This window comes from Mus caroli, chromosome 17 (genome assembly GCF_900094665.2).
Source record: "Mus caroli chromosome 17, CAROLI_EIJ_v1.1, whole genome shotgun sequence".
NCBI classification, from domain to species: Eukaryota; Metazoa; Chordata; class Mammalia; order Rodentia; family Muridae; genus Mus; species Mus caroli.
Genome location: NC_034586.1, coordinates 63,188,390 through 63,212,075, shown reverse-complemented (window position 1 = coordinate 63,212,075; position 23,686 = coordinate 63,188,390). Strand labels below are relative to the sequence as shown.

At 43.3% G+C, this 23,686-nt stretch overlaps 1 protein-coding gene across 7 annotated transcripts in view; it reads left to right on the top strand.

Moving 5' to 3' along the window:
* Ptprm (protein tyrosine phosphatase receptor type M) overlaps positions 1 to 23,686 on the top strand; it is a 682,149-nt gene that overhangs the window by 261,125 nt on the left and 397,338 nt on the right. For all 7 annotated transcript variants that reach the window (XM_029470946.1, XM_029470944.1, XM_029470943.1 and 4 more), the window contains exon 4: positions 15,340 to 15,418. In XM_029470946.1, coding sequence (XP_029326806.1) covers positions 15,340 to 15,418 — 79 coding nt within the window. The remainder of the gene's footprint in view (positions 1 to 15,339; positions 15,419 to 23,686) is intronic.

Genomic DNA, 23,686 nt, shown 5'->3' with positions numbered 1-23,686 from the left:
TCACCAGCCCACAGTAGATACATGAATTGTTCAAAAGGATTTCCCATTTAACTACACACTGGGCAGTGCTAACATCTAGTTAAAGAACACAAACTTGGGTGAGGCCGATTAGCTGTTAGCATCAGGCCTGCTAGCGTGCAAGGCTCAGCAAGTGATTGCAGCCCAAGTGTGAAGACAGTGCAGTGTGAAAATGAAAGCAAAAACCACTCAGGCTAGGTTACAGCTCCGAAGCCACCATCGATGCTCATCGATGCCATCATTGATGAGAAGGCAGAGTGGGGCACCTTACCTGCTCAGGGGTTCCCCAAGTGTGTTCACTGGCATTTCAAAGGATGTTGTATGGATATGGAACCCAGAAACAAATCCTTTCTGAGATATTGAGTGAAACAAAAATATTGTGTGTGTGTACATGGGAGTGTGTGTGTGGTTGTGTGTCTGTGTATGTGTGGTTGTGTGTGTGTGTGTGTATGAGAGAGAGAGGGAGGGGGAGGCAGAGGGGGAGGGGAGGGAAGGAAGATGTATGTGTAGAGATCAGAGAACAGTTTTGGGGATCCAGTTCTCCCCTTCCACCACAGAGTCCTGGGGATCAGACTCACATTTTAGATCTCAGTGACAAACATTTTTCTACTGATCCATCCTCCTGCACCCTTGTTTCTTATCTGAATATTTCTGGACTAATGTTCTCCAGGAGTCCAAGGCTTCCTCCCATTGAATTCTGCCATATTTGGGGCATTTGACTCTGTGTTGATGGACTGTTCCTTAGAACGCAGATGGGGATGGTGCCAGGCTCATTAGATTCCTCTTTTCCCTGCAGCTCCAGGGACTCTGTCAAGAGTACCCATTTCTCATTTGGAATTGGCTGCAAAATACAGAGTTGTCTTTCATCTCGGCCAGGGTCTGGAATGTACAGTTGTAAGGTGGTGGAAATTTTGCATCAGCCTAGCCCCATCTGCTGCATGCTCTGGTTAAACCTTATTGGTCCTCTTGGGCATGGTTTATTGTTCACTGTCCTCCCGTAATACGGTCTTTGGTGGACAGAGCTGGGAAGCATGTTTTCTCAGAACGAGGCCATCCTCTGCAGCAGTCAGTTTGGGTAGCACGTACTATTTATGGGAGAGCATTCTGCAGGTACAATAGCAACCTGCACAGAATACAGCTAATTGAAGGTTAATTATGGCTCCTTAAAACACAAATTGTCAAGTCTTTGGTGATTAACACATATTTAATTCTGTAATTAATGTTTGGCCTGATTGTTGCTGAACTAAAGTTCTACAGGAGCTGCCCTGCTGGGGCTCAGAAGCTGTGGGGGAAGCACAGGCTACTCCCTGCCTGGGGGTGCCTGCTGCCCTGGATTTAGGCATTGACTTCTTGCCATTTGAAGACTATTTTCCTTTCACATCTGCCTCCTTTGCTTCATTTTCCTGATAAAAAAGAAACAGTTCTGCCTTTGATTCTGCTTCCTCTCTTCCTTCTCCTTCCCCCACGTTTCAGATGCCCCTGCAGCCAAAGAGCGCCGATCGATCGATCTCTCTGAGATCTTTCTAATCATGCTTAGTAAGATCTCAGAGACACAGCCCCTGAGCCTCCAGGATCTGACTTGCTGCTGAAAGAGGCTGAGTCTGACTCTAGTCAGAGGCCAGGAAGGCAGGATGCTTCATGTAAGCTTTGTAAAGAGGAACCAGCATAGGTAGCCTGGGAATGCCTTCCCCAGACGGCTCCATAAAAAGGTAGGAGGGAATGGAGATGGAGCCATCGAACAGAGAGGCTGCTGATTCACGGATACCTCCCTGTTGAATCAGATTCCCTAGGTGAGCTGAAGGCCCTGGCAGAAGATTGGGAATGGATGTGTCTGGGCTCTACTTTAAATTCTTTGTGTAGGAAGGACACAGAGGAGTCTGTAAGTGGGGGGAGGCTAAACCACGATTTACCGTTTGCCAGCTGACAGCTTTCCTGGTAAATGAGGAATTGAGGGAATAGGCCTGTCTGATCTTACCCACTACTTCACGTTTAGGCTCAACGACTATCTTCCACACAGCTGCCAAGCCTTGTACACTGTGCTTGCCAGAAGACCACCCCTTTACTCTCAAAAAAAATTTGCAAGTTCCCAGCAGCCTGTGTGCCACAGCTACCGAGAGGAGGGGTTTTCAGAATGCTGCTCAGTGACTCCAACAGCTGCAGGAGGCATTGGTTGGTCAATGACACTTAGGCAGAGGTGAACTAGGTCTTGTTCTGTAGGCTGTCTTGGGATCCAGGTGTGTCTCTGAGTCTCCAGGAGGGGACAGGGCAGGTGCGGTCCCAGCTGGAGTCTGGCATCAGCCCTGGTGTTGGCAGAGTACCTCAGGAGCCTGTTGTTCCCTGAAGCACGCTTGGGAAATGTGGGTTTCGCAGGCACCTGAAAACACACCACATCCTCTACTCACTGAATTCCTTGGCTGTGGCCCTTGCTCTAAGTGCAGGACAGTTAAATCACTTCCTGCCTTTGGGACAAGTGCAGAATTGGATATAAAAGTGAGGTAGAACTCTTCCTCTAGCATGAATGTGTGCCTAGGCATCAGCGCCAGACTCTGCATCCTGCTCCTTAACAAGATGAACAGTCTGGTTTAAGAGACCAGTGTGAACCAAGGAGCCTCTCACCTCACTATTGACATGGACCGGCATCCAGGAGGCTTTGGAATTTGTGTGATGGTCTTTTTTTTATCTTCACACCCTGTCTCTTCATTTTTTTTCAAAACTTGCTACATCTGTAAATCTCATTCTCAACTTGTATTTGACGATCAAAGATAGGCACCTCTTCTGATTGGGCATTGTCATACCTCTGGTGGCTGCTGCTTGGTTATCAGAACCACCACTAGTAATTTCCTGTTTTTGTTTTGTTCTCTACTTTAATTTTCTTGTATCCTGCTGTATATGAGAAGGAGATGAGCTGTGATCCTATCATAGTCTTCTGAAAGACAGGGTGTGGGCACGGAAGGGAAAGACAACATGTACTCACACACACACACACACACACACACACACACACACACACACACACACACATATGCACACATAGAAAGTCATGCTGATTGTCAGGAAAACCAGAAGTCTGAGGAGGGCATGTGGATGCCACAGGTATGGCTTAGTGGTATAGCATATCCCTGGCATGGGTGAGGTTTGGAGTGGCTGACTCCAAAGTGGCAACCAATAAATCAAAGACATTAATAACATTCCAAAGGACCAATAATTGTTTCCATTGAAATGTGGTTGTCCTTTGAGTGTCTTTGGGTAACAAAAACATAGTTTTGGATGGTACACCATTAGAAGTAAATTCTGGGGCATTTTACTGCCTTGTCTTTCTTTTTGTGTTTAGCTAATGTTATTGCTTGAAACAGGGCATTATTATATAGCCCAAGCTGAACTTTTGAATGCTGAGTTACCGGTATGTGCTACCTGATAAAGATAAAAAATTATTCCTGCCTCATTTCTGATATAAAGATGGAATCAAGGTATTTGTGGGCGCTAAGAAAGCACTCTGTTTTTGAGCTATAGCAGCCTGCTCCTATTTCTTAATGTGATATTCTTTATTTGTGGTTTTCTTTGGTTTCGTTACGTTGGAGGATGTTTTACTGTTTGCGTTTTTACTTCTCTGTTTTATTTTCAAATTATGTGTGTTTGAGTATGTGCTCATGCATGTGTGTATTCTCGTTTGCATGTGTGAGTGGATGCATTTGTGCATGCATGTGTGTGCATGTGTGTACATGCATATGCATGCCTGTAGATGTGTGGGTGGGTGGGTGTGCATGTGTGTGCACATGCATGTTTATATGTAAGTGCTGGTGACCATGGGGATAAGACATGTAGGACACCTTGGAGCTGGAGTTGTAGATAGTTGTGAACTTCTTGATATGACTAGGAACTAAATTTGGTTCCTCTGTAAGAACAGTGCCCATCTGAGCCATCTCTCCAGCCCTTATAGTTTTTTTTTTCTATTTAATTCATTTGACAAAACAATCAACTTCATTAAAAATGAGTTAGACCTACCTTTGGTTTTACTTAAGTTAAAACTATCAGTGATACATAGACAGACATATCCCTTAACTGAGTGTCTAGGGAACAGACACATGGTTTGCATCTGAACATTTTCTGGGTGCTGGTGCGCAAACGCCTGTCTTTGCTCATACAGAGAATGTGGTAGCAGAAGGACTGATTTTGCAGAAGGTCAGGGTGCTGCAGTGTTCAAGTTTCTGTCTTCCTTGGCAAGCGCCCCCTAGAGGAGGAACTGACATCAGCCACACACAGGCTGATGGACAGAAGGGTGTCTGGGGAGCAAAGGGAAGCACATCCAGTGGCCCCGCCCATCTGACAACAAGGGGCTATCCCCAAAGTCTGGGGAAAGACTGACATATTAGTGAGGAGAATGAGACGATGTTGAGTCTGTCTCACAGTGGTACATACCAGAGCCATCAGCAAGAGTCTGAGGATAGATATGGGGATTTAGAGTAACCCCAATCCTCAGCGCCATAGTCAGGTTCCACAGTCACAGAATACTGAGCTAGTACATATGGCCACCTCCCTGAGGGATTGGTTCTAGGACACTGACTGCCTCCTTTCTGCATGTGCTCAAACCTGTGCAGTACCAAGTTCTCCCTTTAATTTAAAGTGGCATCACATTTGCCTATAACCCAGGCACATCCTCTTGTGGTCTTGATCTTTAAATCCTGTCTGGATTACTTAAAGTCACCATCACAGTGCCAGGCTATTAAATAGATGTTTTACTATTATTTGGGGATTAAAAGCAGCATAAGGCCATGCCACCCCCGAATGCACCCAATCTCATGTGGAATGAAGACGGCATCCGAAGTTGATGTGTGTGTCTTATACAGACCTAAAATTTTTGTGTGTCAAAGTATTCTCCAACCACAACTGAATTTGTGGCTCTAGAAGCAAGTGATATGGGTGGCTTCCTGCGCTGTGCCATTGCTTCTGGGGTGCCCAGGAGCCTGGAGTCACAGTGTGTTTGGTCAGCTCATGACCTTGCTTTATAAGAGCTTAGGTATTCTGTTAACATTCAACCTATGACAACATTACTCTTCTTGCCTGAGTAAACCGTATTTAGTAAATGTTCCGCCTAGAGGGCTCATCATAGCCTCTTACCTTTTTATTTTTTAACTATACAAAGGCTTGCATATGAGAGCATTGCCTTGCTTGACCTCAGCTAGGCCTCTGTGTATTAAGCAATTCAGACCCTTGCAACTCTCTGCATTTCCAGGAATGACCATTAAAGTGTTATAAAGACCATTAATGTTGATCTGAGGGTTACATATAAAATTTTGGGGAGCTTGCAAATCTACAGATGAAGAATTGCTGACTGATAAAGATGGATTACATTTTGCACTAATCTATCCCCAAGAAAGAAAGATGATATAAAGTTAAATATTGCAATAAAATTATTCTGCAATAAAGATGGCTTTCTGGTTTTGTCCTATTGTCACTGTATAGGAGGAGCTAGGGGGTAAGGAAATTTTTTAAAAAAGGAATTTGTTTGGAGATTGTAAATATGGCTGGGTAAAACTTGCTTGCCACAAATTCAGACCCCCAACATCCAAGTAAAGAGCCAAGTGAAACAGTGTGCTCTTGTAACAAGGAGATAGAGATGGGGGATCCTGGGGCTTGTTCCAGCCAATCTAGCCAAGTTCCTGGGCTGCAGGTTCTGTTAGAAACCTTGTCTCAGAAAATAAAGTGGAAAATCCATTGAGGGATACATTTGGCATTGTCTTCCAGCCTCCAGATTTATGCACAACACCTACTGCTGGTTAGCTTTTATCTACTTGACACAAACAAGAGTGGCTGGGAAGAGGGCATCTCTAGAGAGGATTCACCTCTATCAGATTATCCTGTGGGCTCTCTATTGGACCTTTCTAGAGAGAAATCATCTCTATCACATGGTCTTCTATCAGCATTTTCTTGGTGGATGACTGATATGGAAAGACCCATATGCTAGCTCTGGGCAGATTGCCTGCATTGTATAAGAAAAAAAGCTGAACAAGCCATGGGAAGTGAGCCCATAAGCAACATTCTCTCATGGTCTGTGCTTTAGTTCCTGCCTCTAGATTCCTGCCTCAAGTTCCTGCCACTGGCTTCCTTCAATGATTGGTTGTGGTCGGAATGTGAAAACCAAATAAACCCTTCCCCAAGTTGCATTTAGTCATGGTGTTTTATCACAGCCACAAAGACCCAACTGGGATATACACTTACATGTAAAATGTGCCTTTTGTTAAAGACCAGATGTCCTAGTCACCTTTGTCAACTAGGCACAGCCTAGTGCTATCTCACAGGGAAGCCTCAATATTGTTGATCATGTTGGTCTGTGGCAATGCCTGTGTGGAATTATCTTGATTGTTAATTGATATAGCTGGGCCCAGCACACTAGCTGGTACCATCCCTGGGCAAGTAGTATTGGACTCTATAGCAAGCTAGCTAAGCATGAGCCTGGAAGAAGAGGCCAGAGAGCATTATTCTTCCATGCCTTCTTGCACTCGTTAGTTTTATGTCAATTTGACACAAGCTAAAGTCATCTTAGAAGAGGTAAACTCAAGTAAGAAAATGCCTCCATTAGATCAGACCCTAGGCAGACCTGTAGAGTATTTCCTTGATTGGTGAGTAATGGAGGATTGTCCAGCCCATTGTGGGTGCTTGGTGCCATCTCTGGGTTTGGGGTCCTGGGTCCTATAAGAAGGTAGGCTAGGCAAGCCAGTATGCAGCACTCTCTGCGGCCCCACTACTTGCTTTTGGTTGTGGTGTGTCGTCATAGCAATAGTAACAGTCACTAAGCCATGTCTGCTTCGAGTGCTTGCCCTGACTTAATGATGGACATGACCTGCAAGAGTAGGCTGACACAAACCCTTCACTCCCCAGAGTTGTGCTTTGTCACAGTGCTTCATTCTAGCACCAGCACGAAACTAAAAACACAAGAAGACCTGGGATCCACATCCACTTAGTACCAGGGACTGCAGCAGGACATGGGAGCTGAGGTGGGGTGCTAATGCTAAAGGATTAGATTTTCTCAGTCCTTCTTTTTATAGAGAAAAGTTTGACTTCCGCGTTGGATTTCATTTGGACACTATGGGGGGGAGGGAGGACTGTAAAATAATTAGCATGTATCCTTTGGTTTTTGGCAGGCTGCAATTTCATGTCTTAAAAAGTTAGTTATGATATTCTAAGCCACGGTGGGCTTTTAAAGTAACACTTATGCGACCGAGTTGAAAACCAGTGAAGCGAGGTTTCAATCGGCCATTACTGGAGTGGCAGGCATATTGTATTTAGCTGTGACAAAGCATTGCTTTTGACATGTGCTCTCTTGTTAACCAGAGTAATGACAGTGTGTTGGAAAGCCAAGCAGGAAAGTCTCTGAAAACAGATAGTAAATATTGCAGCCCAGACGGTCTCTGTGGCAACCAGTCAGCTCTGAGGTTGCCGTCTGGGATCAGCCAAAAATCAGAATGTAAATGCCCGAGTGTGGCTGTGAGCCAATAAAACTTTATTCATGGTGTGGAAATTGGAATCCCATATCACTCTCCGCTATCACAGAATGCTGGTATTATTTTGATTTTCCTCCTGCCATTGAAAGCTACAAAAAAACTCTTCTGAGCTTGATAACAAAGCACAGGCAGGTGGGTGGACAGATTTGGCCCCTGGCAGTTGTTAGCCAATTCTCTTTTTAACTCCTATGTTGTTAAAATTGTGTCATATGTCAGGTGTGGTGGAGCTCGACTGTAATCCCAGCACTCTGAAAGCAGTCTGTGGTTACAAGCCTGATAACCAAGGTCTGTGGTTACAAGGTTACAAGCCCGAAAAGCACGGATTGCAAAGGGATTCACTCTGCCCACCAGGTCTTAAGAAACCTACTGCTCACATCCTCTCCTCACTCCGGTTCCCACATATCCGCCCAGAACAAGGGATGGACAGAGCCAAGGTTTCTGTGCCTAGCTCCTGATTGGCCTTTACCTCCCAAATGATGTGCGTACAAACAAACTAGTTAGAGCCAACTTAAGCTTTCTAAAAGTCCCCTTTGTTCGCAGCCCCCTCCACAGGTCAACCAAAATCTTTCACTGTGGCTTAATAAATCCCCCCACAAAGCTCTTGTCACTGACCATGCGCCTAATCCTTCATAGTCTAGAACACGGCAGTGAAGAAAGCCCGAATCACTGGCATCTCCTGTCTGACATATACATGTTGTAAATCTGTTTGCACCTGATGATTTCAGAAAGATGACAAGGATTCGTACTTGGAAGGGAAGTGGAGCAGATTGCACTCCAATCCTGCTAAATACTGTGCAACTTCAGAAAAATGATCCACCTTTCTGAGTCAGGGTACTGGTCTCCAGCTGTGAGTTCATTTCATAGTTCATCGTGGCTGACTGTGGAAAACTAGTTAGTAAATACAAAAGGTGCCCAGGCTAGACAAGTATTTCAACTACTCAATCAATCAATCAATCAATCAATCAAAGTTTAAACTAGGCTTTCTTTAAAAGTCTTGATTCAGTACCCCGAAGAAAGCCAAGCCTGACTTAATAAACAGGGTTGTATTTGCTAAAAGCTCACGTATCCTGTCTCCCCCTGGGGCATTTCACTTCTTCAGAAGCATACCTGATTTCTCCAAGTTTTTTGTTTTCTCTGACCTCAGTCTTTCCTGGACCTAGACCCTGGCTTGCAGGCATCCCTGTGGCTGCCTGTGTCCTGCACATGCCTGCGATGCTTCGCCAAAGCAATTCTTGCTCTTGAATAAGAAAAAAAAAGGGGGGGGGAGCTATTTTGATTTAAAAAAAAAAAAGGCAGAGAGACAAAATCCAGGTTTAGATTTTGCAGCTCCCTTATGAAGGACTCTGACTAGAAAGGATAAACTGCAAGGTTTGCCGAGAGGACAGGAGCAGACGAGAACGGACCGTTTGCTGGGACTCTAAAACCTGTGTCCGTGAAGCCCACTGAAGGTGGGCCTCAGCCTTTGGCCCCTTTTTATTTTTTTTAGAAAATAAAAATTTTATTGTTAAAAAGAATTTTAACCTTTTTTTTTTTTTAGACACTTTCTAATGGAGCTCTTCACTGTCAGGTGTTTATAAGAGAGAATAAAGATAGCAGCAGTCCATAGGCGCTTGCTACACAGCTTTCTAACCAAGGTGTCTGCTTTGCATCCTGTTTCTTACTAGTATAAACTGGAGCGACTTGGTAGTTGTGGTTTGTACTGACCATTTTATTGTGGATGTAAGCCTGACAATATTACTGACTAAGACCAAACTTACAAAGCTCTTAACAAGTTACTAATAGAGAGAGCTAGGAAATGCCTCTTTCAACAGTAAGCTGCAAAGAGACATACCATTGTTCTTGCAGAGATTCAGATCTGGTTCCCAGCACTCATGGGGCGGCCCGTGACTCAGGTCCTGCTCTCTTCTGGTCTCTGTGAGCACTGTACTCATGTATGTGCATGCTTGTGCTTGCACACATATGCACACAACCTCGTAATTAAAATGCAAATTTAAAACAACCTTTAAAAGGTGCTTCAGTTATTGAAAGGACATTGAACACATTCCTTTAAATTTGTATCAGGTAACCTCCCTCATATCTAAACCCACATATTTCTTCTTGTTTCTTCTGATTGACCTCAAGTACTTTGGTGCTGAGTCTCCACCTCTGGTAAGTGTACTCTAAAAGTCTCTGGCTCACAGTGGAGGCTGCCTGCCGGGAGGGAGCTGGCCTTACTTGAATCTTTCAAAATCCATTTTGTTATTTCATTGTGATCCGCTCTTGCTATGCCAAAGTCAAGGCTGAGCTCACACTCCTGTGCTGAAGTGATTCTCCTGCCTCAGCTTCACAAATAACTTGGACTCTGGCTGTTTGGTCCTAGACTCTGCTCAAAATCTTTTATGACCAGAGTGGCAGTGCTCTTCAGTACCTAGTAGTAAAAATGGCATCAGTAGCCAGCACTCACTCACTCACTCACTTTCTATCTATCCATCTATCTATCTCTCTATTCATTTATTTTTGTTATTTTTTAAAAGAAAATATAAGAAATAAAACAAAAAGGGATAAATTGGAATTGGACAAACCAAACAAGCAGAAGGAAAAGGCACAAGAATCGGAGACCCACTCATCCATACACTCAGGAATCCCATAAAAACACCAAACTAGAAGCCCATAGGATGGACATAAAGGGCCATGTGTAGACAGGTACATGTCCTGTGTGTGCTGCCTCAGTCTCTGTGAGCTCACAGGAGTTTTGATCACATGGATTTATGGGCCTTGTGCTCTTGGGTCTTTCATCCTCTTGGACTCTTGCTGGCCCCTCTTCTGCCAAATTTCCTTTGTCCTTCAGGGAGGGATTTGATGGCAACATTCCACTGAGGGCTGAGGGTTCCAAGCTCTCTCACCCTCTTCATTTTATCCGGCTGTGTGTCTCTGCCTTTTCTCCTATCTGCTGCAGTTGGAAGCATCTCTGTTGATGGCTGAGCAAGGCACTAATCTACAAGTGTATCAGATATAATTAGGAGTGTTTTTATTGCTACTTAAGAAAAAAAATTTAGAACAGTAATTAGAACAGTAGGTCCCCTGATAGTCTAGCCTCAGGTTCATGGTCACCCAGGCAGTGGTAGCTGTGGGTTCCATCTTATGGAGTGAGCCTTAAATCAAATCAGATTCACTTGGTCTTCTTTATTCTTTATTCTTTGATATCATAAAGTTTTTTTATCATACAAGTCTTTTACTTGCTTAGTTAGAGGTACTCCCAAGATATTTTATATTATTTGAGGTTAGTATGAAAGGTATTGTTTCCCTTATTTTTATTCTCATGCCATTTGCCCTTTATATACAGGCAGGTGACTATTTATTTATTTATTTTTATTTAATTTTGTATGGGGTTACTTTGCTGAAGGTGTTTATCTGTATGGTTCATGATTAGATTATTATATCCAAGCAGACTTTGTCTTCTGCTCTCATCTATTTGGTGTCCTGTATGCTTCTTGTACCTTGATAGTCATCTCCTCCAGGTTAGGGGAATTGTCTTCTATGGATTTGTTGAAAACATTTTCCATGCCTTTGACCTGGGCTGCTTCTCCGTCCTCTATACCTATTATTCTCTGACTTGGTCTTTTTTCAGAGTGTCCGATTCCCTGGATGTTTTATGTCAGAAGATTTTTAGATTTAACATTTTCTTTGCCTGATGTATATATTTCTTCTGTCAAGACTCCAATGCCCAAGTCCCTCTTCCATCTCTTGTATTCTGTTGGGAAGCTTGCCTCTGAAGTTCCTGTTTAAGCTCCTAGTCTTTCATTTCCCAATTTCCCTCAGTTTGGGCTTCATTAATTTTATTTTTGCTTTCCAGTCTTAAATAGTTTAATTCCTTTACTCCCACTGTTTGCTTCTATTTTCATTCTTTAAGGGATTTATTTCTTTCCTCTTTAAGAGCCTCTATCATAGTCATAAAAGCTGTTTTAAAGTTTGTCTTTTCCTTGTGTTTCAGGTATATTGTAGTATTGAGGCCTGCTATGGTTGGCTTCCTGGGCTCTAGTGAAGACATATTGTCCTGGCTGTTACTGTATTTTTACACTAGTGTCTAGGCATCTGGGTTTGGGATGACTGTAATTCTAAGTGCTGATATCTGGTCTTGTCTGTGCTTGGTGGGTGTTTTGTTTCTTGGTTTTTGTTGCCCTCTGTGGCTCTTAAGAGAGTGTGGTGGCTGTGTATTGCCTGGTAGGAAATTCTTCTGGGATCCTGATAGATGTGGTCACTGGGGGTTCAAGACAAATGTGTTTCTAGGCATTTTGAACTGAGAGTGTTCACAGGAGGGAGGAAGGCACCCTGTTCTGCCAGGTTCTGCGTAGTCCCCTTGGACTGGGGGGCAGAGAGTAAACAGGGTCCAGAGCAGAAAGAGCTGGAGAGAGGACTTTGGATTGGTTTTGGAGACTCTGAGAGAGAGGTGAAGATATGTAGTTAGCATACCCGCTTCTCTGGCTCCCGTGGCCTGCGGGTTCCCAGGGAATGCCTGATGAAGTTAGAGACTGAGATAAAGCAATGACTTGGGAAAAGGAAGTTTCTGTGTGACCTACACAGAAGAATCAGGGAGGAAGGGAGATAATAGCAGGTGGTTCGGTGGTTCAGGACAGAGCTGGAGATAGGATGGGGGCACTGCTCTTGGGGAAGCTGAGGGAGAGGGAAAGATGCAGGTGGCCTGACTGTTTCCCTGGCTGCAGTATGTAGTCCTCATTTACTGGCAGGTTTCTGCAGATCCTGCTGTGTCACCTCTGGTGCTGCAGCTGGTGACTGTTATAACCAGGCTTCTGTTTTCAGGGCCTCAAAATGGTTTTCTTAGCTTGCTCTTGAAATGCATCTTTTTGTCCCTCACTGCAGCCCTTAGACATAAGGAAATGAATTATTTCCCGGTCCCACTGCAGGAAACCCAGGCAGCTCTTCCTCTCTGTGGTGTCATCAGTGGAAAACAACATATTAAACTTAGGAGCAGGACAGAGTTTTATTTCATCTCTGCTCTTCTGTGAGGTTACTCCTCTCTCTCTCTCTCCAGTGTGTGGTATGTTTTATTATCAGGGCGTTCTGGTGCAGAGCTGGGAGTCTTAAGTTTCTGGGTTTTCATGCCTGCAGTCTGGACCCCAGCTCTTAGCATTTCCATCTGGGGTTCTGTGGGTTGCTGTCCTCTGGTTTTGTATAAAGACAAACAAAGTCATCCTAGGAGCCAATGTTTGGCTCAGTGTGTAAGCCTGAGAGCACAGAATCTGGAAGCAGACGGAGTTTAAGGTTACTGCGACTCATGGCATGCCGCAGACAAATGCATTGCATCCAGACTACTCGTTCTGTTGAAATATGGAATCCTTGAGAATTTTTTCATTCTCCTTCTTCTTATTTGTTAATTAAAAATTCATGCAATATATTATGAATTATGTTTTATGTAAATTATTTTATATGAAATATATATATATATATATGTTTATCTAAACAGTTTTATATTAACTGATCTGTAAAGTAGTATCTACATACTACATGTAACGTGTACTTAGTAAATAGTTATATAATTACTGTCTTAGGGTTTTACTGCTCTGAACAGATACCATGACCAAGGCAACTCTTATGAGGACAACATATACTTGGGGCTGGCTTAGAGGTTCAGAGGTTCAGTCCTTTATCATCAATGTGAGAGCATGGTAGCATCCAAGTAGGCATGGGGCTGGAGGAGCTGAGAGTTCTACATCTTCATCTGAAGGCTGCTAGGAGAAGACTGACTTCCAGGCAGCTAGGATGGGAGGTCTCAAAGCCCACTCCCAGAGTGACACAACTACTCCCACAAGAACACACGTCCTAATAGTGCCACTCCCCCACCCCGGGCTGAGCATATGCAAACCATCACAGTTGCTTTTTAAACTAAACTGCTTGAAGATGAGAGTAGCATACAATAGTTAAAAATAATAAAGGCTCTCCCATGGGATGGCGTTCAGTTTCCTTGAGGGAAAAATACTTTTCCAGTTGTGGTAATCATGGCTTGGTATTGGCAGTGTTGGGATGTTTCATGCTAATTATGAGGTTCATGGTCTCTCTAATGCTTGCATGCCTCTGTGTGCTTGCGTGTCCATGCGCATGTACATGGGATTCTACACAATCCCGTTACCTGAGAAGATGCTTACAGTAGAAACTGAGACGACTTAGACTGCCCCCTTTCAAAGACCACTCACCTCCCTCCTGCCATTTCTACCACTGCCCCACACTCCTAACAACCATTAGTCTGGCTTCTACTCCTACTAAAGTTTGACCGTGCAGGATATTGCATTCATAGAATCAAATGAGATGTAATCTTTTAGGCCTGGCTTTTTTTTTTTTTTAATCCAGCACAGCTCCTGTAGGTTCCTCCATGCTGTTGATAATGACAGTGGTTAGTTTTGTTGTTGTTGTTGTTGTTGTTTTATCACTGTGGTGAACTGGGCTAGTCTGTAATCATTCATTAATTAAAAGACTTCTCCTGGTCCTTAGTTGTTATGAATAGGGTCTCAGTAAGTTTGCGTAGGCTTTCTATGTGAGTAGAAGTTTCCATTTCTCTAGAATAAAAAGCATAACAATTGCTGGGTTGTGCTGATACCTTCAGGTAATCCCTAGGCATGAGCAAACTGGCAGCTTTTCCTCGTCCACCCCTTCCCTCTTCTCTTCTCTGAGGATGAATCTCTCTCAAATGCTCCCTTTATTCCCATAATCATATCACATCGCCTAAAAATGTCTCCTCCTACCGCAGACATCGGCTTTCTCCTTCTCCTTTCAACTCATGCACCTTTTGTCTAGATTTCAGTTGGTCTTCTGAGAATGCGAATGAGAAGATATTCTTCTATCCTCCAAGCAGTGTCCTGTAACCAGCCATGACTGAGCTTTGCACCCGCAGGACCCACTCATGACCATGACTACCATGGCACATGTGTTATGCCAGCTCCCTCCTCTTCCCATGCTTATCACCAACCCCTCATGGGCTGCCACCCTGGCAAATGCCTGTCTCATGATGTTAGGTACTCTGTTATCTGCACAGAAAACAAACCAAAAAAATCCAAACAGCCACCAATGAATAAGCAAACAGAACACTTAGAAGAAAGGTTGCCGTGGCTCGTGGCTTCAGGGACCAGTCAGCCCACTGTGGTGGAGATCGCTAGAACAACACAGTGCCATTGTAGTGACTAGGAAGGGGGTGCCTGCCTTTTAGACTTCCTGCTCCCCCTTTTTTCCATCTGCACCCCTGGCATGTGAGAAGGTGCCACTGCATTCCTAACAGTGTCCCTGTTGCTCATCCATCTGAGTAAGCACCCTCCGAAGCAGTCATTTATCCTAGCAAGCATTTAGTCATTAACCCAGTCAAATTGGCCTCAAAATCAGCCATCATAACATGTTGCACTTTCTTAAGGGTAACTATCTTCCTCTTGTTGCTTTTGCCCTCCCCTTCTCCCCCCCCTCTTTTCATTTTCCTCTTCCTCTTCCCCCTCCTCCTATATATTCTGTGTAGTGATTTACTTAATATCATTTTCTGATTTTTAAAGACCTTGAAACATTACTCCACCCTTAAAAATGGCTCCAAGACCCTGTCTTCCCCCCATCTGTCCTCAGTCATGGGTGGCTGGACTTGCCTCAGCTCTTGGGCCTTCCCAGACTAGAGCAGATTTGGTCTTTCTCATATTTGGGATCCAGAGCCTGAAACACTGTAGGCAGGTATTAGTCACCCACTCCCTTATAGTTTTGGGAAAAATAAATGGATGTATGAGTGTCCTTATAAGAGACACTTGACCAACATCTGACAAAAATGAGTAAATAATATTAATCTCTCTTAATTTTCCAGGTGATTTTTGAAGTTGTGACCTCTGGCCATCAAGGCTACCTTGCTATCGATGAAGTTAAGGTCTTAGGACACCCGTGCAGTAAGTATGCTTTCCTTACGGGTTCATCGCTGATGAACAGTTATATTAACAGACCAAGCCTGGAAGGAGCCACAGAGAGAAGCTGACCCTATCAGGAGAGCTTCATGCCAGGCTCCGGATGTGGGTCCAGATCCTAGAAGTTCCATAGCACACAGCTTGTGTGCAAACGGAGATTTCTGGGTGTCTTTGCAAATGCCAAGCAGGTGTGGGAGGCATTTGGATTTTTTTTTTCAATATTAGCACAGAATTAAACATGGCGGGTTGGCATAATTTGTTCCCAAATCGAGAGCATTTCTATCTCTGTCCCCTGTTTTGGTTACACAGTTCCAAACAGTAGGAATCCAGTAGACTTAGGACCTACCCAATATAAAGTGCCTTCCTTAGCCATCTGTGGGCACCAGATTTGCCCATCCCTCTTCCTTACAAATTAGTACTTTAAGAAATGTATACAGGGAAGAAGGAGCTGTTATAGATAGCTAATGGAAGGCTGGGGAGGTGGCTTTGTGGGTAAACTGAGGCCAAGATAGCAGGTGCAATCATAGCAGAGGAGCTGCCTCCTGGCACTTGGGGCATGGCTGCTTGTTTAGGGTCTGGAACTTTTCTGCTTCAACTGGACCCTGTGTCCTTGGCCTTAGATACAAAACCTGGACAGCATCATTGGGATGAGTCAAGTTCCCATTCACTTCAATCATTTGACACAATCTGGGGAAGTAGGCATGGTATCCCACTGCTGTGGGGTCTGGGCCTGAATTAAATAACAACAACAACAAGCCAAAAACTCATAAAGCTAAGAGTACTCTGCTTGTCAGTGAGCACAAATAACCTGTGTGTATATGTGTGTGTCCATATGCATGCAGATATGTCTATGTGTCTATGTGCATGTCTGTCTGTGTGTGCATATTTGTGTATGTACATGTATGCTTATATGTGTGTGAATGCATATATACATGTGTGTATGAGTATACATATGTGTGAACTATGCTTCTCATAAGCAGTATGTATTCATAATATTAGTTTTAATCAGTTATTAGTTTTGCCTCCCACATATTCTAACAGATGATATTCATCTGTATACATTTTTTTTTGCCTTCCTGTCCCTTGACGTCTATTGGCAGTTGCTTTACAGAACCCAAGCCCATGAATACACTAAAGAGGCCTAGTCTTTGCACCCTCTTTGAATCTTTGAGTCATCTCTTGACTACTTACGATAAATAAGGAGGACAATTTAAAGACTTTGTAAAAGCAGACAGGACAGGGCGGGCCAATGGTTTGTGCTCAGTCAAAACTCCTTTGTTCCAGATCATTTCTGTTTCTAGTTGGCCAAAACTCAATGTGTAAAGCTTGAGGAAACAGAGTGACGATTGTCGTCTTGAATAGTTTCTTTTCTGTTTCCACATGCATTTTTTAAGATCAAGCCATGGTGTTCCGTCATGGGGACTATCACAACCTGTACTGATTTTTGAACATTTGGGGTCTCCTCCTCTGTTTTTGTCTATTAAACTTCTTGTTGTGGTGCATCGTGTGTGTGTCTCCATGGGAAAAAAAAATATGTATATGCCTAAGAAGCCAAGTTGCTGGAATGTCAGGAGAAACCGAGTTAGATTTCTCAGTTGCTTCCAAATTGCTATGAAAAGTGTCTGAACCAGTTTACATTTCACCGATGGCGCCTGGAAGTTTTATTTCCCCTGTATCTTTTCCCAAAATTGATATTGTCAGGCTTTACATTTTTTGGCCATCTGAGCCATGGCAGTCTGCTTTATTTTTAGAATGCCTGGCATGCAAAGAAACTGGCAAGTTGCTACATTTCCTGGGTCGCTGCTGATGGGCCCCTGTCCAAATCATGAAAGAATGGATAGATGCATAGTATTAAAAATGCACACACTTGCAGGGAGAGCTCAGCACCCCTTCTGGTGCCTGAATTAGAATAGATCATTAGACAGTCCAGTGAGGCTCCAGCAAGCAACCGTGTGGTCATTATCCCACAAGGGTATCGTGACACAGTTGCCTCATTTCATCTGTGGGGGCCTTTACTCTCTTGGATATCTTTTTCCTGTCCTCTGAAGCCTGCCCCATGTGCAGGTTTGCACGGATCCATCATCTTCTATGTGCGCAAAGTTGCTGTTACATCTGCCTTTTCCTCTCTATCGGCTAAGACTCGGGGAGGGGCGGTTCATAAAGAATCTCCCCACTTGTTCCCCCCCCCCCCGAAAAAGGAAAAGGAAAGAAAACAAGGCTGTAGCTAGCTGAAACATCTGGGCAAATTCAGGAAACAGAATATAATTATCTGAGTTGGAACTGCGCTGAGTCTGTGATACCATAGCCTCCAGCTTTGAAAAGTGCCCCAGGATCTGCTACCGTGCATATTCATGGCTCCTAAGTCACTGTGTAAAAGGAGGACAGAAAATAACCCCACATTTCTGCACATTCACTCAATGCTGAACACTCTGATGTGCCCTGCCTCCTTGTTTCTTAGAGCAAGCTGCCTGCAGGGCAGATGTTGCTACTGCAGTGGATACAGGTGAGGGACCCTGCAGCCAAGGTTACCAGGGGCATCCCAAGTCTGCATCCTGTGTTCTTTCCTTCTACCTATGGTCTCTGGCTAAGGGGTATCTCCTCAGATGTAGACTCTTGCTTTCTACTGGGTTCCAGGCTGATGGTTAACCTTCTGTCATGAAGGTGGGGCAGCGTTGTGGCGTTGTGTGTTCCTGTGGAGTCAGCTTCCTGTACCATTAGGGACTTAACTAATGGTTCCTCCTCTGAAGATACACACACACTCATACCTAATTGGCTTTGTGAGTTGTCTTAGGGGACACACAATGGAAGTGCAGACTGGTGGCTGAGGTGACGGATGTCGCAGTAGCCCTGTGGAATATAAGCTGTAATTGGCTTTGATGATGGCTCCTCAGTAGTTATTTCTTCCCAGAGTCTGTAAGTTGATGGGGAAAACATGCAAATAAAATACGAAGGACAAAGTCCTTTGCTTTGATAGTAAAATTGGAAAGCTTTACAGGTAACATGATCTCTCATCAAGATTGCTAAATAATAATCAGTTGTTTTTTGAAGTTTTGATGCTCGTTAAATTTAGATTCTCAAATGAGTGTAAATTCCCCACATGTAAACGATGTTTTCCACAGGGATAGAGTTGCTGAGTCTTGCTGACTTCACTCTGAAGGCTCCTGCTTTGACTCACATGGGTTTATGAGCCGCCGTTACAGCAGTTTCTCAATGGTAGATGTTCTCATAGATGGATGCAGTTGCTCATAAAAACCGATGCTAATGTCGGGATAGAAGGATGCGGGATCAGCCTGGAAGGTAGAGATGATTGGATGAAGTCAGCAGCTTTCAGCTTGAGGCCCCTTCTAATAGACATAGATAATTCTTGATTTTGGTCTGCACACTAAAAATGCATCTTGAATTTGGCTCAGGAATCCCAGCAGGAAAACCTGAGCATGTCATCAGTTCCGTGGATGCCTTCTCTGTTTAAACACATTGTGAGCAGTGCATCTGCTAGTATCATGTTGGACCTCGCTCAGTGTGGCGAGTTCTCACTGTATGGATTAGGCTGTCCTTGAACTCACCATTCTTAGACTTCAGGACTCCCAGTGCCAACTTTATGCGCGTGTGCACCAGCCAGAACTCTGTGGGCATTGCCATTATCACCTTGCATATGTTTATGTATTATAAACAATAACTATCTCAACAGACTTATTGAGATGTAATTTGCATGCCCTCCAAATATTATGTGTTCATCCCCACTGCAGCTAAAGTTGTGTGATTACAGTCAAAACACAGAGACACTGACAGCATTGCATAAGCCTACCTCTAGTCTGTGAACATAAGGTGTATATGAAACACAAATGAATTTAATGCTCACACTTTCAACCCCATCTCAAAGGTGCCCCTTACATGTGTGCAAACACTAAAAATCTGACTATTCGAAATATGAAAACACTTTGGTCTCAGCATTTCAAAGAAGAGATCCTTAACCTACATTATTATGATTAAGTATCCATTTTGATAACCACTCTTGAATTATTTACTGGGAAACAGTAAATCTAAATAATTAAACTGATGCATTTCTTAGATTCTGGGGAGTTCATTTGTGACCATTTTAAAATTCAGAGCATGTTTGCCAAGTACAGCCTTTGCCAGTGTTTACTGGGCAGTCCTGGCTGTTCTGTTGGCAGTGCCTCCTTGCTTGTGATGACAGCCAGGAGAGAGGCCCGCTCTCGGGTTATTCTGGCTGTCGGGCACACTGGGCACATGTCTAGTTCACTTCAGCCTTTGCCATCACATTAAGATGTAAGTGTAAATAAGAGGGCTGGGGCTTTTTCCTCTCCTGCCCCCCTTCAGTTGGCACTTTGATCTTGCCAATTACTCCTCTCTGGGTCTGTGGCTGGGATGTTGATGCAGGCTTTGAAGAATCAATAGGAATGAGACATCCAGAGGGGATTTGTGTCTTGGTCAATGAGAACCCATGCCTTTGGGATCAAAGGCTGATTGGGGATCAATTAATATTTGAGAACTTTGCTCTCCGTACAAAGCAATGGGGATGTAGCAGGAAGGAGGGAAAGGCAGAACCTGAACTAAGCCTGCTTGTTATTCATGGAAGACAGAGAGTTTGTAGAGCTCCTACAGATTTCACAAGGATCTGGTGGAACATTTTGAAAGGGACATGGAAAATAAATGGGCCTATAAATTTAGAGAGAGGGGGGAAGTGTTTCTTTTTGAATATGAGATGGGTAAGAATTTCCACTCTGAAGGTGCTGTGCCTGAAATTCCAATGAGTTTGGCAAAGCCAGGCCTTCCCGCTCAGCATGAGTTCTAAAGTTTGCTGGCCAGAGAGACTTTTTTTTTCCTTGAGCCCTTTCCCACTTTCCAAGGATAGGTCAGTTATTTTAAATGGTACATTTTTTTGTTTGTTTGTTTTTGTTTTTGAGGGCTCAGTACACAGAATGCCTGACCTGAATCATCTTTTAAAATCTCCATCCCACTCCTTTAAATGAGTGTTTTAAAAAGATAAGATTGATATTATACAAAGAAAACATTCCACAAAGGCTCCTGGATAAGGACTTTCCCTTTATTTAGAGGTGCTGGTGTCTGAACATGCCACATCAAAATAGGAATGACAGTGTGGGATCCACCTGAAGCCACTTGCCCACTGAAAACGGTTCTCAGTTCAGGACCTAGAGGGTAGGGAACCTTCTGAAACTCGGGGACATTATCTCACCTTGGTATCTACTGAAAACCAAGCTTACAACAAAAGCAGAGACTTACTGTAGGAAGCTGACCTTGGAAGTGGAATGTCACCACCTTTGGTCCTCACCATCCTAGTGGATGAGTTTCTTTCCTGCATCCACAACCGTTATCTTTCCTTTGAAGTTATGACTTCACCTGGTTCCCACTTGAGCTGTAGCTTTTGCTGAACTAGCCAGAGGCCACCCCATAACCTCTGGCAGCCCGTGCCATCTGTACTATTTCATGGATTAAAGGCAGTTGGTTATCTGCGGGGAAGACTCTGTCCAATACAATCTGGACCAACACCCATCCTATGGATCCACATCTCTCTCTGCAAGCAGTAGTATACATTTATAGTCTTTGAGAATCCACATTAGGAGGGAGAAGCCTCTCCATAGGATGAAGTAACTTCCTGTGCAATAAGCCATTTAAAGGACTTTGTTACAAACTAACCAAAGCTGAGAGGATCAGACAGTCCTATCTTTGGTCTCCAGGTGACATGTGTAAATGTGTCCTAAAGGCAGTGCCAGCCTGGATAAGGAACCAGCCAACATCAGGAATTACAGTGAAGAATGAGCCCTGTCCCTCCTAGGGCAGGCAGTAGAGGTTGGCAACATGGCCCTTTAAAAAGCAAATCTTCCCAAGCATCTGTAATCAATGTGGATGAAGACTGCTACAGCATTATGAATGGAATCAGCAAGAAGGCTGCTGCTCAAATGTTTTATTATGGCTAAGAGGTTATCAGACAGAGCAAGGTGCACAGAGTTCATTACTTTCTCAAGAGAGACTACAGACGTTAATTCTTAGTACTTCGGAAGGGACATCCAGAAGGGCACTCTCAGATCCTTTCGATGGAAATGTAAACAGGTAGGAGCTTGATAGATCAGAGTTTGACATCTCTGATTTCAAAAATAAGTTGGTTTTGTCTGCTTGCTTTTGGTCTTAGCCATTTGATTCCTACAAATGTAACATAAAGGAAACTGGAAAAGTCTACATATGAACTTAATTATTAATGCCTATGTTGGCCTTCTGTGTAATTAAAAGAAATGCAGGTGTTCACAGATATAGGAATGCTGCAGTATACCTATCTCTGAGGTATAGTCCAGTCTCTTATATCTGGCTCTAGTGACATTTGAAGCTGGATAGCTCTTGGTTATGGTGGAGGTCCTGACTTCTTAGGTCATATTGGAAGGATCAATGAGACAGCAGCCTAGTTATTTCAGAGATGGTGGAAGAGAAGTTATTTAGTGTCCCATACATGCTATCAAAGTTTGACAAAGACGTAATTTGAGTAACCCATCCTTGCCCTTCCAGAATGACCCTGAGGATAAAGGTAAAGAATTAGTAAATGGAATTGTCGTCCAAGATGCTGCAAATTAAGTATGCCTCAGATGTTTGTAATTTGCACTCCAGTGGTACTGTTGGAGTGGATGGGTCATGGTCTGTGTCTCATGGCTCTAGAAGGAAAGGCTGGGTTGGGAAGGCATGGGCCCTCTTCTGCATCTTGGCTCTGTAGGAGGGAAGGGATGCACAGGACTTTGCATTCAGTCCTTCAGTCCTTCAGCTTTTAGTGGAGAGAGCTGAGCAGTTGTCTGTAAGGAAAGCCACAGGGATTTGGAGATATTTGGCAGCCTGGAGGGGCAGGGTCTAGAGAGGAAAAGGGAGAGAGAAGTGGAAGAGCAGACAGGCAGAAGAGGTGGAGGGATGGATATAAGGTACCATGGATGAGAGGGACCCCTCCCCTTAGCTTTTAGTATTGAAAAGATCCAGTTCCCTACATAGTCCAGGACAAACAAGACATGCAGCTAATATTATATGATGTAAACTACCTGATTTTTATAAGTGGTTACTTAAAAGATGAAACTATCCCATTTCTATCTGATTTTCTTTTTTATTATGAACACGGCAATAAAACATTTTGTTGTTGTTGTTGTTTATAGAAAGAAAAGCAGTCAGGCATTCACACCCATTTACAGTGTGTACTGTTCATGCCATAGCTTATCTTAAAATATATTCCTAAATCAATCCCATCAAATGGAGTCAAAATCATTTCCCCAAAAATCATTTGTAATTTCTCAAATCCACTTAAGGCTTTCTGTATAAAATCCTCTTTTCACTCCCTTCTATAATGTGTTTTTTAAAGCATTCATTCTATCTTAGGATAGAATTAGTCTCTTTTCTCTAATGAAACACACTTATTTCCCCCTTGAATGTCTTTCAAAGCTGCTTCCCGTCATCTGCTATCTCCGTGTATGTATGTAATGGTGATAACTTTTAGCCATTAGTAACTCTTATTTTACAATGATTACTAAATAATAGACATGTGGCAACTGTGTTCACATATGTCAGCATTCCATATGCCAATACATGTTATGAATGCACCATTTTTGTACCCAGGAGCGATGTGTGTTTGTAGTAACCAAAATCAGTTATGTGTCAAAAGAATATATTTATCAACAGATCCAAATATATTTAATATTCTTGGGAAAATAAGAAGCCAGATATATACGCACTTAAATATTTCATTTTACTTAGCCATCAAGAAGATTCTGGAAGCTACATTAGGCAAATTTACAGAAAAAAAATTCAGGAAATAGAAGTTGTCAGGATGACTTGCTGATTTAAATCAAGTTTATTTTTTACAATCTTAAGCATCTATCAAATATGATATCGGACACACTGGAATCCTACAGCAGTTTATCAAACTCATGCTACTAACTCAGCAGGTTTTACTTATTAATTCGTGTTTTTACAATTTAGCCAACAGCATTACCAAATGTCTAAGTCACGTGCCCTTGAACATTTGAATTCTTACGTAAGAGCTGCCTTCCAAAGCCGTCCTGATAGGGTTCTGCTGCTAATTTGGTGATGATGCCATCTAGAGGTGGGGAACAATCACATATGTGTCATATCCATAGCTATTTATGTGCTTCAGTGGACAGATACAAAAGCATCATTCTAAGTTTTGTCCATGAACCGGATATAAACACAGGCACACACACACACACACACACACACACACTCACACAC